The 15,108-nt window shown below is 38.7% G+C and overlaps 1 protein-coding gene across 1 annotated transcript in view; it reads right to left on the bottom strand.

Moving 5' to 3' along the window:
• The window catches only part of LOC109404189 (collagen alpha chain CG42342), a 226,265-nt gene extending 211,185 nt beyond the window's left edge, over nt 1-15,080 (bottom strand). The window contains exon 1 of the mRNA XM_062842238.1: nt 14,950-15,080. Coding sequence (XP_062698222.1) covers nt 14,950-15,080 — 131 coding nt within the window. The remainder of the gene's footprint in view (nt 1-14,949) is intronic.
• Nucleotides 15,081-15,108: the final 28 nt, after the last annotated feature.

Raw genomic sequence — 15,108 nt, 5'->3', positions numbered from 1 at the left:
CAATTTATAGGGCAAAATATGCGATTTTGGGCTTTTGTGACTGCAAGCCATAAAGCATGGAAATATTTTTTTAAGCAATCAAAAGGTTAATTGGTCAATTAACATCTAAATTAACGACTCATGCAAAATATTTCATTTTACCTAATCAAATTTGATAGATTTAAGCATTTTATGTTAGTATGAAAACTTGCATACAACTTTTGGAGGGTGACTTGTATGGGAAATATCGTACCTAACATAAATCGCTTAAAACTATGAAGTTCGATTCGGTAAAACAAAATATTTTGCATGAGTCGTTAATTTAGATGTTAATTGACCAATTAACGTTTTGATTGCTCAAAAAAAAAAACATGTCCATGCTTAATGGCTTGCAGTCAAACAAGCCCAAAATCGCATATTTTGCCCTATACATTGAGGTATAGTTCAAAATTGTGACGTCTTGGAGCAAATCTGAGCCCGGATTCGGATTCAGCGGCCCAAAATCTGTCAGAGACACATAAGTTTGCTCTTGAGACAGACCAAAAGTTAATTTTTGTTACGCTGTGTTATTGGAGAATTTCCAGGGAAATTCTTGGAGAATTCTCAGGGAAATTCTTGGAGAATTTTCAGGGAAATTCTCAGAGAACTTCCATGGCAATTCTTAGAGAATTTCCAGGGAAATTCTTGGAAAATTTCCTGGGAAATTCTTGGAGAATTTCCAGGGAAATTCTAGGAGAAATGTTAGGGAAATTCTTGGAGAATTTCCAGGGAAATTCTTGAAGAATTGCCAGGGAAATTCTTAGAGAATTTCCAGGGAAATTCTTATAGAATTTCCTGGGAAATTCTTGGAGAATTTCCAGGGAAATTCTTGGAGAATTTCCAGGGAAATTCTTGGAGAATTTCCAGGGAAATTCTTGGAGAATTTCCAGGGAAATTCTTGGAGAATTTCCAGGGAAATTCTTGGAGAATTTCCAGGGTAATTCTTGGAGAATTTCCAGGGAAATCCTTCTAGAATTTCCAGGGAAATTCTTGGAGAATTTCCAGGGAAATTCTTGGAGAATTTCCAAAGAAATTCTTAGAAAATTTCCAGGGAAATTCTTGGAGAATTTCCAGGGAAATTCTTGGAGAATTTCCAGGGAAATTCTTGGAGAATTTCCAGGGAAATTCTTGGAGAATTTCCAGGGAAATTCTTGGAGAATTTCCAGGGAAATTCTTGGAGAATTTCCAGGGAAATTCTTGGAGAATTTCCAGGGAAATTCTTGGAGAATTTACAGGGAAATTCTTGGAGAATTTCCAGGGAAATTCTTGAGAATTTCCAGGGAAATTCTTGGAGAATTTCCAGGGAAATTCTTGGAGAATTTCCAGGGAAATTCTTGGAGAATTTCCCTGGAAATTCTCCAAGAATTTCCCTAGAAATTCTCCAAGAATTTCCCTGGAAATTCTCCAAGAATTTCCCTGGAAATTCTCCAAGAATTTCCCTGGAAATTCTCCAAGAATTTCCCTGGAAATTCTCCAAGAATTTCCCTGGAAATTCTCCAAGAATTTCCCTGGAAATTCTCCAAGAATTTCCCTGGAAATTCTCCAAGAATTTCCCTGGAAATTCTCAAGAATTTCCCTGGAAATTCTCCAAGAATTTCCCTGTAAATTCTCCAAGAATTTCCCTGGAAATTCTCCAAGAATTTCCCTGGAAATTCTCCAAGAATTTCCCTGGAAATTCTCCAAGAATTTCCCTGGAAATTCTCCAAGAATTTCCCTGGAAATTCTCCAAGAATTTCCCTGGAAATTCTCCAAGAATTTCCCTGGAAATTTTCTAAGAATTTCTTTGGAAATTCTCCAAGAATTTCCCTGGAAATTCTCCAAGAATTTCCCTGGAAATTCTAGAAGGATTTCCCTGGAAATTCTCCAAGAATTACCCTGGAAATTCTCCAAGAATTTCCCTGGAAATTCTCCAAGAATTTCCCTGGAAATTCTCCAAGAATTTCCCTGGAAATTCTCCAAGAATTTCCCTGGAAATTCTCCAAGAATTTCCCTGGAAATTCTCCAAGAATTTCCCAGGAAATTCTATAAGAATTTCCCTGGAAATTCTCTAAGAATTTCCCTGGCAATTCTTCAAGAATTTCCCTGGAAATTCTCCAAGAATTTCCCTAACATTTCTCCTAGAATTTCCCTGGAAATTCTCCAAGAATTTCCCAGGAAATTTTCCAAGAATTTCCCTGGAAATTCTCTAAGAATTGCCATGGAAGTTCTCTGAGAATTTCCCTGAAAATTCTCCAAGAATTTCCCTGAGAATTCTCCAAGAATTTCCCTGGAAATTCTCCAATAACACAGCGTAACAAAAATTAACTTTTGGTCTGTCTCAAGAGCAAACTTATGTGTCTCTGACAGATTTTGGGCCGCTGAATCCGAATCCGGGCTCAGATTTGCTCCAAGACGTCACAATTTTGAACTATACCTCAATGTATAGGGCAAAATATGCGATTTTGGGCTTGTTTGACTGCAAGCCATTAAGCATGGACATGTTTTTTTTTTTGAGCAATCAAAACGTTAATTGGTCAATTAACATCTAAATTAACGACTCATGCAAAATATTTTGTTTTACCGAATCGAACTTCATAGTTTTAAGCGATTTATGTTAGGTACGATATTTCCCATACAAGTCACCCTCCAAAAGTTGTATGCAAGTTTTCATACTAACATAAAATGCTTAAATCTATCAAATTTGATTAGGTAAAATGAAATATTTTGCATGAGTCGTTAATTTAGATGTTAATTGACCAATTAACCTTTTGATTGCTTAAAAAAATATTTCCATGCTTTATGGCTTGCAGTCACAAAAGCCCAAAATCGCATATTTTGCCCTATAAATTGAGGTATAGCTCAAAATTGTGACGTGTTGGAGCAAATCTGAGCCCGGATTCGAATTCAGCGGCCCAAATTCCTTTGAAGACACATAAGTTTGCTCTTGAGACAAAAAAATGTTGCGCTGTGTAATTTGCCTGGAAATTTCCCAAGAATTTCCCTGAAAGTTCTTCGATAATTTCCCTGGAAATTCTCCAAGAACTTCCCTGAAAATTCTCCAAGAATTTCCCTGGAAAATTTCCAGGAATTTCCCTGGAAGTTTTCCAAAAATTGCCCTGGAAATTCTCCAAGAATTTCCCTTGAAATTCTCCAAGAATTTCCCTTGAAATTCTTCAAGAATTTCCCTGGAAATTCTCCAAAAATTTTCCAGGAAATTCTCCAAGAATTTCCCTGGAAATTCTTCAAGAATTTCCCTGAAAATTCTCTAAGAATTTCCCTGGAAATTCTCCAACAATTTACTTCGAAATTCTCCAACAATTTCCTTTGAAATTCTCCAAGAATTTCCTTGGTAATTCTCCAAGAATTTCCTAGGAAATTCTCCAAGAATTTCTTTGTAAACTCTCCAAGATTTTCCTTGGAAATTCTCCAAGAATTTCCCTGAAAGAACAAGAGCAGAGCATAGTTCACTATCAGTAGCTCATTGGTCATCTCCTTCAACTTGGAAAGCTGTCTACGCAAAGGTACGCACTCCAGTTGATGCGGAGCAAAATCACAGCAACCCGGCCCCAGAGTCATCCACACGCACGTTTGTATATCAGGGTTAATCCATTCCACCTAGGGTTGTCGTCGTCGCCGAGGTGCACGGTTCAACAAAGTGTGAAATTTGATTTTTCCCTCGATATCCAACCCTGCAAATGACAGATACGAATCATGGAGCAGGGTTGAGTGACATGCAGTGCGCTGCGGAGGAGGAACTTTACAAACATTTATGGTTATAATGCAATCATAATAGGATGGTAATGATGAAATATCTATGCACATAATCATATTTATCTGCTGTCATGGGCACAGACAGACGGAAGCTGTACGACGAGATGCGGCAAGCGGAAGCAGGAAAACTTTCATGGGTGACATTTTAATGCAACCCCTGCCTCTCTCCGGCGGTGAGGGATGTGGTATGCTCTTTCCGACACATGTACACATCAAGCTGGCAGGGCTGCCAGCCAGCTCCGGTGTAGAGGAAATTCTTAGTGGCCCTGTTAGGAGGACATAGCGCTAGCAATCTGCATACATGTGGTACGGTAATGCATGCCAGAAGACATTTTTCACCGATATGTATTGCTCCGTGGGCGGCGAGAGGTCGTCCTGGTTGGGGCCAAGGGGTTGCATTTAAATTTCTGATTTCTACCTCCATTTTCCAGGACGCTGCACTTGATGGGTGAGTAGACTAGGAAGGAACACGTTCGGGTTGCGTGCGATGCTATCTGCTGGGTGCCTGTCGAGGCGAATCTGTCTGGATGTCTGGATGGAAGAGAGCAGCAGCCCGTTTGTGAAGATGATTGTCATGGGTTGCTATGATTGTGACAAATTGTTTGTTCTGCTAAAGCAGACTACTTTGTGCGGCGGGAAATGGATGATGGCGTATCTCTTTTACTTTGCTGAAAATAAGTGTCAAATTATGGAAATATTAATTGCATTATTTTTATCTTTAGCCCTCTTCTGTTTGACAGTTGAGCTTGAGTAAAAAATGTTTATCAACTTCGGTTGTCGTCAGTATCGTTGAAACCTTGAACGATCCCCATTAAGTTGGCCGCCAATGGTCCGGTTGTCAATTGCCCACTGAACATGACCAGCATCGCAGCAGATTAAACGCATTGGCCACGGATGTCACTTGGTCAAGTACTCGACAAGTTGGACATCACAAACGAGAACGCCCGCCTCACCATCGAACGCTAGTCATGGCCAGCTACGACGAGTGGACATCACATTTTGACAGGTCCTTGACCGCACGCGAGCAGACTATGGAAAAGCATGGCCTGCTGCTCCGCATGTCTCCATTCCATACCATCCACAACAGGCAGGACGCTGGAGATTGATATCGCAATGTGCAGCAATGCAAAAATTCCAATTTCAAGTGCGGAGGAGTGGACGGGAAAAACTCACTCCAAAGTGAACCACTTCCAATCTAATTCCTCCGGAAAGTGCTCCCTTCCGCAGTCGCAGCGCGCCGGGGATTGCATTATCCGAACCGAACTTTTTTGCAGTCAGCTCAGCTCTCGGACTCTTTTTTGCGCGCTGAACGCTTTTCACGTCCCCATCAGTTCGAAGTTCCGACAAAGACGCGTTCGATCCGTGGCGAACGTGATTTAATTCTTCCACAGACCTTTCGACTGGGACGTAATTGAAAAAGAATTCCTCCACGGTACGGCGAGGATGAGGGAAGAGCAAGTTTTGTGACCTCGCGCGCGTGGTTTTCGGAACAAACGGAAAAGTTGGCCCTGCTGCTAGATCTATCTCTCTATCTGTCGACTCGTCGCCTACTGCGCTAAGTTTCCGACGTGTCTGCGGAAACTGCTCCAGGCGTTTACGAGAGAGAGCTCATTGTTACGCAAAAACATTTAATTAACTCTCGCATTCAATAATAATCCATTAGGGGAGGAATTCGCCTCCTGCATACCGAGCCTGCCTCGGAAAGAATCGAAAAAATGACGATTCTCCGAACCTGGAGGGGGAAATCCTCCTAATGATCCTTTGGTCAGCGTCATTGTTGTGTTTTTCCTGTCTTTGTCCGAAAGACATTCCCAAAAATTCATAACGCAATGCGAGGAAGGCTTTGGCTCGTCGGTGATGATTCTTCCATCGCCTGCTGTGCAAAGAGAAAATGGGATTAAATGCGCCTTCTAGAACAATCGCAAGCCGCAAACAATCATGCATGCTGAATAGTTGTCATATAACCGTTATGATAGCTGAACTAAAATTATGCTGTACATTTTACTGTGGAAATGCTTGTTCAATTGAAAAAGTAGCCAATGTTCCACATTTCGTATCGGCATTAACAATGCTAATTTAAAACATTCTTGAAGCTTTTAATAAGATTTTTATTCGACTTGCAGTAATTCCTTTGTAAAATAGTTTAACAAGACCTTCTTATGCTTCTTGTTTAGTTCATGGAAAAATTAGCTCATGTATCTGTATAATGTGTTTAACACAAGTCAAATAACCGCTTTCGTTTCTACATACTTCGACTCAGAGTACAGGATGAAAACCACGTATTTTAACTGAATTGCAGCTGAGTAAATATGTTGTTCAGTTGTTAACTATAATGCTCTGTGACAATTCACCACTGCTGAATAGGAGTCAAAGTGTGATCATTATTAAACCACGAGAAGTTTATGTTTTAAATTGAGCGCTTCAATTCATCCTCTCTAGGATGGCGCAGATAGGAAGACATGCGGCAATCGACGGGTCTCCAGTTTGAATCTTGATTAAGGTAAATTTATGTGTAGTTATTATTTCACAATAGCTTTTCGCAACACAAGTGCCAATCATAAACTCTCGTGGAAGTTGAAAAAAATGTTTATTTTTAATCATTTTTGCTAAAGCTGAATAACAGCTTTACTATTTGGTTGTAAAACGATTTAACAACAAACGGTTCAGTTGGTACCCAGCACCATGCTTTATAGTTTCTCAAAATTTGTGTGAACAAACCCCGAACAAAGGTTGGACCTGAAAATTATCCAAATGTTATTCAGCATCTTGCTGAATTAATTCGTCGTAAAAGTAATTGCAAAATGGATGATTGTTAGACTGAGCCTCTTCAGGAGACTTTCGCCGCTAAATACCAGGCTGATTTTCGTGAGGGCTGATCAATAACGGATCAAATGATTAACCTACGGCTGATCCTGGATTTATTTCGAGAATATAACTTGCAAACTCACCATACGTTTATTGATTTGGAAGTAGCGTACGCTTCAGTGCAAAGAAATGAGCTTTGGTAGTTACTGTCCGAACATGGTTGACCGACGAAACTTATTAGGCTGATATGCAGAACGCTGGATGGATCAAAATCAAGTAGTCGGAGATTCATCTAGGAGGATTCAGGAATGACTATAGGAGTTTCGTTGGTGATTTTCAGCTGGGATGTTTGGATATCTCTCTAGGAATCTGACTATCAGTCACAGCCAGTTGCGTTGATTTTTATAGAATCTTCGCCGACGTTTCGATCTCTTATAGGATCTTTTTCAAGGCTAGATACTAAATCGACAAATTAAAACAGGATTTTCATATCTATTAACTTGTTGATTTTGTATCGAGTCTTGAAAAAGAACCTATAAGGGATCGAAACGTCGGCAAAAAATCTATGAAAATCAACGCAACTGGTTGTGATCGATAGCCAGATCCCCAGAGAAATATCTAGGAGTCATTCAAGTTATTCTCAGGTATTCCGACAGGAGCTCTTCTTCTAGAAGGATTCGAGAATACCTCCAGGGGATCCATCAGTGATTAATCCAGAATATTCTCCAAGAACTTCCATAGGAGGTCCTTCAGAGATAAATCTGGGAATTCATCCAAGGATTCCTCCTGGAGTTTCTTCGGGAATTCCTCTAGAATTGTAACCAGGTTATGCTCCTGGCGTTCCTTCAGAAGCCGCTCCGGGAGTATCATCAAGCATTTTTGCAGGTGTATCCTCTGGGATCCCTCCAGAGATCCAGATTTTTTTCTCTGGAGTTCCTTCTGGGATACCTCCTAAAATCCCTTCGGGTTGAATCTTGGGGATTTTGCAGAGATTCTTTCAAGAATTTTAATACCTGCACAAGTTCCTCCAGAGATTGATCCAGGAATTCTATTGAGAATGCTTGTAGTATGGTAGTTCTTACAGGGATTGATTCAGAAGTTCCTTCAGGGATCTCTCCAGGATTTCCTTCGCGGATCTTCCCAGCAGTCCCAGGAGGATTCCGGAATTAATTCAGCCAACTCTAATAGAAGTTCCTCCAGAGATTATTTAAGGAGCATTCAGGGATGCGTCCAGGAGTTCCTTCGGGAATTCCCCCGGAGGTCGTTCAGAGATATCTGCAGAAGTTTCAGGGATTCCTCCAGAAGTTCCTTCAGGGATATCTTCTTCCTTGAGAGATTCTTTCAGGAAGATCCGAGGGCACCTCAGGGAGTTTGAGGATTCCCCTGAACTTTCTTCAGGGATTCCTACAGAAGTTCATTTAGCTATAACTCTAGAAGTTTCTTCTAAAAATCTTCCAGGAGTTTCTTCAGCGATTCATTCAAAAGTTTCTTAAGGGGTTTAATATGTTGAGGTGCGTGAAAATGAGGAAAAGTTTGAGTTTTTGTAAAAATATGTTGGCATATTTTTTTTATTTTTTTTTACGTTCTACATGGTACAGTACTTTTGGAGGTCTCCAGTTAGCCTAATGGTAAAGACTATGGATCGCCAATCCGGAGACGGCAGGTTCAATTCCCGTTCCGGTCGGGAAAATTTTCTAGATTCCCTGGGCATAGTGTATCATTGTGACGGGTTCGATTCCCAGTCGGTCCAGGATCTTTTCGTAAAGGAAATTTCCTTGACTTCCTTGGGCATAGAGTATCTTCGTGCCTGCCACACGATATACGCATGCAAAATGGTCATTGGCAGAGGAAGCTCTCAGTTAATAACTGTGGAAGTGCTAATAGAACACTAAGCTGAGAAGTAGGCTTTGTCCCAATGAGGACGTTACGCCAAGAAGAGAGAGAGAGAGTGTATCATTGTACTTGCCTCACAAAATACAAATTTATGCAATGGCAGGCAAAGAAAGCCGTTCAATTAATAACTGCGGAAGTGCTCAAAGAACGCTAAGTTGAAGTGAGGCAGGCCAAGTTCCAGTGGGGACGTAGAGCCACAAAGAAGAAGAAGAAGAAGAAGATGGTACAATATTCAATGTGTAAAATAAGCTTGAGAACATGAAAAATAGTACTAATTATCAAACGAACCATTGTCCACAGATACCTTGGAAAATGCGCAATATAGCGACCGAAACGTCGGATGAAAACTTAAGAATCTGATTTTGAGTTATTACTGCAAATACTGAGGGCTATAACCTCCAAACATAATCATGAACAGCCGGAATTCGAAGTAAAACTAATAATCAAAGTTATAATAAGTTATGTTTCTAGGAGTTCCTTCAGGTATTCCTACAGAAGTTCCTGCTGGAAGAATAGTATTTCTTTCGAGAATTGATTCAGAAGTTCATTCAGGGATCTCTCCAGCGATTCCCTCAGCTGTTCCAACAGAAGTTTCCCCAGGTTCCGTCATTCTAGTGGCTAGAAGAAGAAGTAGCTCTAGCCAGAAGTTTCTTCAGAGACCATTTCAGGATTATTCAGGTATTCCTCCAGAAGTTCTATCAAAAGTTCCAACAGGAGGTCCTTTAGAAATTAGTCTAGGAGTACCTCCACGGATTCCTTCTGAAGTTGATTCAGGATTTCTTACAAGAGTTCCTTAGAGATAAGTGCAGGAGTTCCTTCCGCGTTTTTTTTTTCGAGGAGTTTGAGGGATTCATGTCTATATTTCTTTAGAGATTGCTCTTGGAATTCCTTCAGGGATTTCTCCACAAGTTCCTTCAGAGATCTCTCCAGAGGTTCCTTCAGGGGTATCTTCAGGATTTCCTTGAGAGAATTTTACAGGATCCAAGAATGTCTCTGGGAAAATTCGGACAAGGAACTCTTGGACTGATACCTGAATAAACATTAGCAGGAATCCCTGGAGAAACTTCTGGGGAATAAGCTTCTTTAGGCATTCCTACTGAAGTTCCATCAGGTATTAGTCCAGGAGTCCCTGCTAAGATTCTTTCAGGAGTTTCTTTGGGGATGCCTCCAGGAGTTCCTCAAGGGATTCTTCTAGGGTTTGTTTCTGACCCAGGTAACAATTTTATGCTGTACAAACGTTTCTCCAACAATTTTAAATCAGCCTTCATTGGAACAAAAGCTGAGCACAAGAGGTACAGTCATTTCATTCAGCTCCTAAATATCTTATTTTGGTGATTTTTTTTCAACCTTTAGCTCATTTGAGGTTCATTGGAAGGCTGATTTAAGGCTTAATATGCGCTTAATCAGTAATCAATTGAATTTATTAATTGTGTAAGAATAAAGTAAAAACACTTTCGTGAGCCTATTCTTACCATTAGCTGCGTCTATTTCCAGAGAGATGTTCAGGAATGTATAAATTAATCTGTGGGAAAACTAGGAATTCAACTCGGACCTCCTGATTTATAGTTACTCACCTTAGCGCCTACACCACACACACTCATATACATATCCTCGAAAACAAAAGCATTACTTGTTGTGTCTGAGTAGTCTAGAACATAAGTTGAACTAAGTCTGTATTGAAGCTGAAGAAGCGATGTGGAAAACATGCTTGGGTCAGCTGTCAAAAATTATTTGATTAAAGGCTGAACAACAGATGATTAATTCTGCATGTTTGTGTATGCTTTAAAGATGGTTACCCAGATTATTAATATTCTATTCAACTTGATATTCAGCCATCTATGTATTGCTGATTAAAGAGATTGAACAAGCCATACTTCAGACCAATATTCAGCTATCATTGTGTTCAGCCATTGACACCATTAACCAACTATTGTTCAGCTAATACTCTCACTGTTCAGCACTCATTGTTATTTGAGGAAGTTCTTTCCAGCAGTTGCATAAGAATTTTCTTCAGAAGTTCCCTCAGGAACTCCTACAGGAGTTTCTTCAGGAATTCTTCTGGGAGCTCCTTGCTTTAGCACTATAACACTGCTCGATAAAATGTTGAACATGTTCGTGCCATGGGAAAAAGACCATCAATGGTTTGGACCCTAGAAGTGTCATAGGAAGGAGTTTTTGAAAAATATTGAAACAGGACATCGTTAATTTTCTAGCTAATCCTCCGAAATTTCTCAAAAGTTAATTTTAGAAATTTTTGCATGGATTTCTTCAGAAATTCCTCCTTGAATTTCTCAAAAAATCCTTCAGTGATTCCTTCAGAAATTTGTTGGGAAATTCAATCAGAAATCGAATTTTTCATTTAGTAAATCATCTATGGATGTCATCGGGAATTCCTCCATGCATTCATGCAAGAAATCCTTCAGTAAATCTTTCACAGAATTTTGAATGAATTCTACCTTTGAAGATTTTCGGGAATTCCGCCAGAAATTCTTCCAGGGTTTTCTATAGAAAACTCGGAGTTTCCTTAAGAATTTTCTTCAAAATTTCTTCCAGATTACCCCATAAAAAATAGGAATTCTTTTAGAAAGCCTTCCCTACATTCCTTCCTTAGTTGCTCCGTGAATTTCTATAGAAAATCTACCAGAAATCACTTTCTGAAAGTCTTACACCGATTATTTTTGAAAGTATTTTTCAAAACATCTTCCAAGAATTGCTTCAGAATCATTCACCAGAATTTCCTTCAGAATTGCCAAATTTTCCTAAATAAAGGCTGCTTTCATTGGTATAATCAGAAATCCTTCCTGAAATGGAAGAATTTCCCCACAGATTCTTCAGGAAATTTATTCTGAAATGTTTGTACAGGAACTCCGTTAGAAATATTTCAGGACGTTTTTTTTTTTCTAGATACCCTTACAAAATCTTATCAATACGATTTTCAAGATATTCCCACAGAAACTCCTCAAAGAAACGTCCCCAGATTGCTCCACGAATACTTTCAAGAAAACCTTTAAGAATGTTACTAAAAAGGATTTTTCCAGCAATATTTGAAGGGTTGAGTTTCTCCAGGGAGTTCTTCAGCAATTCCTCCTGAGATTTTTTCAAGAGTGCAAGATTTTTTCAGATATTCCACTAGACACTCTTTCAAAAGTGCTTTGTGAGTTTTCCACAGGGATACTACTGGAGATTTCTCTAGAAAATCCTTAGATTTTTTCAGAAATTTTTGCTTGAACTCTTTCCGAAATTTTTTTAGAGATTCTTTCGAAAATATCTCCAGAAATTTCTTCAGAATTTAAGAAATTTCTTCAGGAAATCAGTACGGTATGTCTTCGAAAGTTCTTGCAGTGATTGTTTTAGATGATCCTCTATTTTTTTTTCAAAAACCCTGAAGAGAATTTTTTGAAAATTATTTTAAAAGTGTTCCCCGCTTTTACACAAATAAATTGTTCAGTAATTGCTCCCAAGGTTCCGTTAGAAAAATCTCCTGTTATGTTTCCAAAATTTCAGGCAGAAGTTGCTTCAGATATTCCTCAAGGGATTTTTCCAGAAGTTCTTCCACAAAAAATACTGGAAAATTCATTGAGCGAATCCATAACAGACTTTCTAGCAAATCACTGGAGGATTGTACAAAGGAGTCCCATGAAGCTCTCCTGGTGATACCCATTCGAGATTCCTGGAAGAAATTCTGGGAAAAGTTCCAGATGGATTCCTGAACAAAAAATCCTGGAAATATTTCTAAAGCTATCTCTGGGGGGTATTCTAAAAATAAAAAGAAAACCTTCTTATTTCCTAGAAAAAATCAAGAAATATCTCTGGAAGGATTCTGGATGTTTTTGTAACGAAACATGACTTCAGAAATTTCTGAAAGAAATTCTGGAGAAATTTCTGAAGGAAACTCTTGGAAAATGTCTAGAGATTTTTCTGAAGAAATCCATGAAAAAACTCCAGAAACTACCCCTGGAGAAATTCTCAAAATTTCTGAAGGGATTAGTACATCCGGAGATATTTCTGAGGCAAAACCTTCAGAAACAAATACATTTTGGAGTAATTTCTGCGGGAATTGCTGACGGATTATTTGAGAGATTTCGTGAAGCATCAACGAAAGAAATTTTAAAAGAATCCCTGAAGAAAGATCTGAATATATTCCAGCCATCTTGAAAAGAATACTAGGAGAAATTTTTAGAATTTTTATTTTAAAATTTTCAAGAGGATTTTCGAAAAAAGCACCCAAGAGAATCTTTCAATATATAGGGTTAAACCTGAAGGAACCTCCGGAGCAATTCACACGATAATTTCTGAAATGTTTCCGGAGAAATTCCTAATATCTGAAAGAAAACTTTAAAGCAACTTCTAGGAGAATCTGTGAAAGAATTTCCAAAACACCGTAAACTATATCTATCAAGTTGTATTTTTGTATAAATGATTAGAGAATTTTCTGGAGAATCTCTTAAAATTTTCGCAAAGGCTTTCTAAATGAACACCTGCAAACATATGTTGAGTAATGTCTGAAGAGATATTCACTATGGAGAAATTCACACCACAATTTTGGAAAGAATTGCTGGAAAATTTCTGAATTTCTAGAAAGAAAGGCCTGGATGGATTTCTAAATGAATCATTGGAAGAATCCCCGAAACTCTGTAAAAAAAATCTCCTAAAGCTGTATGTTTGCAGAATTTGTTGGAGGATTTCTAGGAGAAACTCCTGAAGAAATTCACAGAGAGTTTCTTGAGAAATTTCAAGAAAATTTCCTACAGAACTCAGAATTTCAATCTGTAAAAAAAAAATTTCCTATAATATCCCTGAAAGAGTTCCAGGAACAATTTCTGAAGGAATTAGAAAAACTGTGGACTAGATTCAACATATACCTTTTGCAAAATTTTTTGAAAAACATCTGTAGAATTCTCAAGGAAAAAATGTCTGTAAGAATTTCTGAAACAAAATCTTAGAAGGAATCCCCGGAGAAATTTTCAAAGAAATGCATGGACTGGAATGCTTTCTACAGGGACACTTGGAGGAACCTTTGGAGGAACTCTAGCTGCAATCAATCTAGGAACTCTTGCAACAAATTTCTTTCTATAAAAAATCCGGGAAAATTTTGAAAAAAAATCTGAAAGAATCCCTAGAAGAATTTCTGAGTGTCTTTGGAGGTTATCGCGGGGAAAATTCCAAAGAAGTAACATAAGAAAGAATACATTCTAAAACAATTTCCAGAGAGATCTTAAGAAGACTTCTCGCTGAATCCATTCCAGAAATTCCTGCAAGAATGCCCCTTTCGTGATAATTACAAAAAAAATCGTGCAAAAAAAATTTTTTTTGAGGGGTTTCCTAGTAATAATTCTTAAGGTTCCATTGAGAATGGCAAATATCCCAGAACTAAAAAAGCACTTTTTTCCAAAATGATCAACAAATCAAAGAAAATAAGAATGTCCGATTGTTTATTTAGTCAATTATGAGAATCGGACACACTGGTTTTGTTAGCTTTTCTGTCATTCTGGAGAAAAGTGCTTTTTCAGTTTCGGATAATATGCGATTCTCATTTAAGCCTTAATAAAGCGCAATATTGAAGACATTTCCTTGGGAACATACCAGTACAGGTAGCGTAGAAGTTTGGAAACCTTGGTTTCCAAGCCAGCTCTAATTTTACCATGAAAACACTGGGTACCGAAAAAAATACAATAGAAAAACAGAACAGTGTACTGCATCAGTACTATTTAGAACCATATTCTTACAATAGACACCATTGTAAAAATAATAATACAAAAACAATAATTTTATGATGAGGTCTACCATACAGTGAATTGTAAATTAGATTTTTACAAGGAATTGTATACGATGTTTAGTATGGTAACAATACCCACATCTAAGTATGGATAATTTCATTAACGGTTGAAGCTGAGGCTCCCATGCCCCACCAGTCAGAAAACTGGGTTTTGCACACAAAGCATTTTTGTGGCAACACTTTGAGCGGCATGATGGAACAATGCCGAGCGTGCTTTTTTGACCACTAATGTAGTTTCATGAAGTGCGTGACCAGGTACATAAGTAACATTACAGTGTGCTTAACCATTATTGCAACATTTGAGGCACCCGTTTGACTAAAACTTGCAATAGATAACAAACTTTAATGTCGAATTACATGGTATATTTCAAAGTAAGCCGGGCATGTAAAACATGCATCCTATACCATTCCAGACTGTATTGATAGCCTAACCAGAGAGAAATGTTTAAACAAATGAGAGTTCATCTTGCCCCTCAACCCCAAAAAAATACTTTCACTCGTCGTTCTTTTGTGCTTCTGTCCTGTCTGATGGATGCCACACTCTGGACACGGACTACTACGATTATTATTGTCCGGAAAGCGCAAAGAATGCCAACAAAATGCTGCTGCTGGATAGGATGGGTGCCTGTGACCGAGTAGACTGACGCGACGTACGAACCGGACGACGGAAGACAGAAATCATCAATGTCAAACACATTCCCGCCTACTGCGATCCAACAAGGCAGAAGAAGAGACCGTGGGTTATCGGAGCACCTCCTCTGGTCGACTGACTGGCCGACAGGATGGTACCAAGGAACAAACCGAAATGATGATTGTTTTGAGTGGGGAAATGTGGCATCTCCTAGGATGTCGGAAGAGCTTCCTTT

Source organism: Aedes albopictus, chromosome 1 (assembly GCF_035046485.1).
Source record: "Aedes albopictus strain Foshan chromosome 1, AalbF5, whole genome shotgun sequence".
Classification (NCBI taxonomy): domain Eukaryota; kingdom Metazoa; phylum Arthropoda; class Insecta; order Diptera; family Culicidae; genus Aedes; species Aedes albopictus.
Note: the sequence above shows the minus strand (reverse complement) of the source record. Positions and strands in the feature narration are given on the sequence as shown.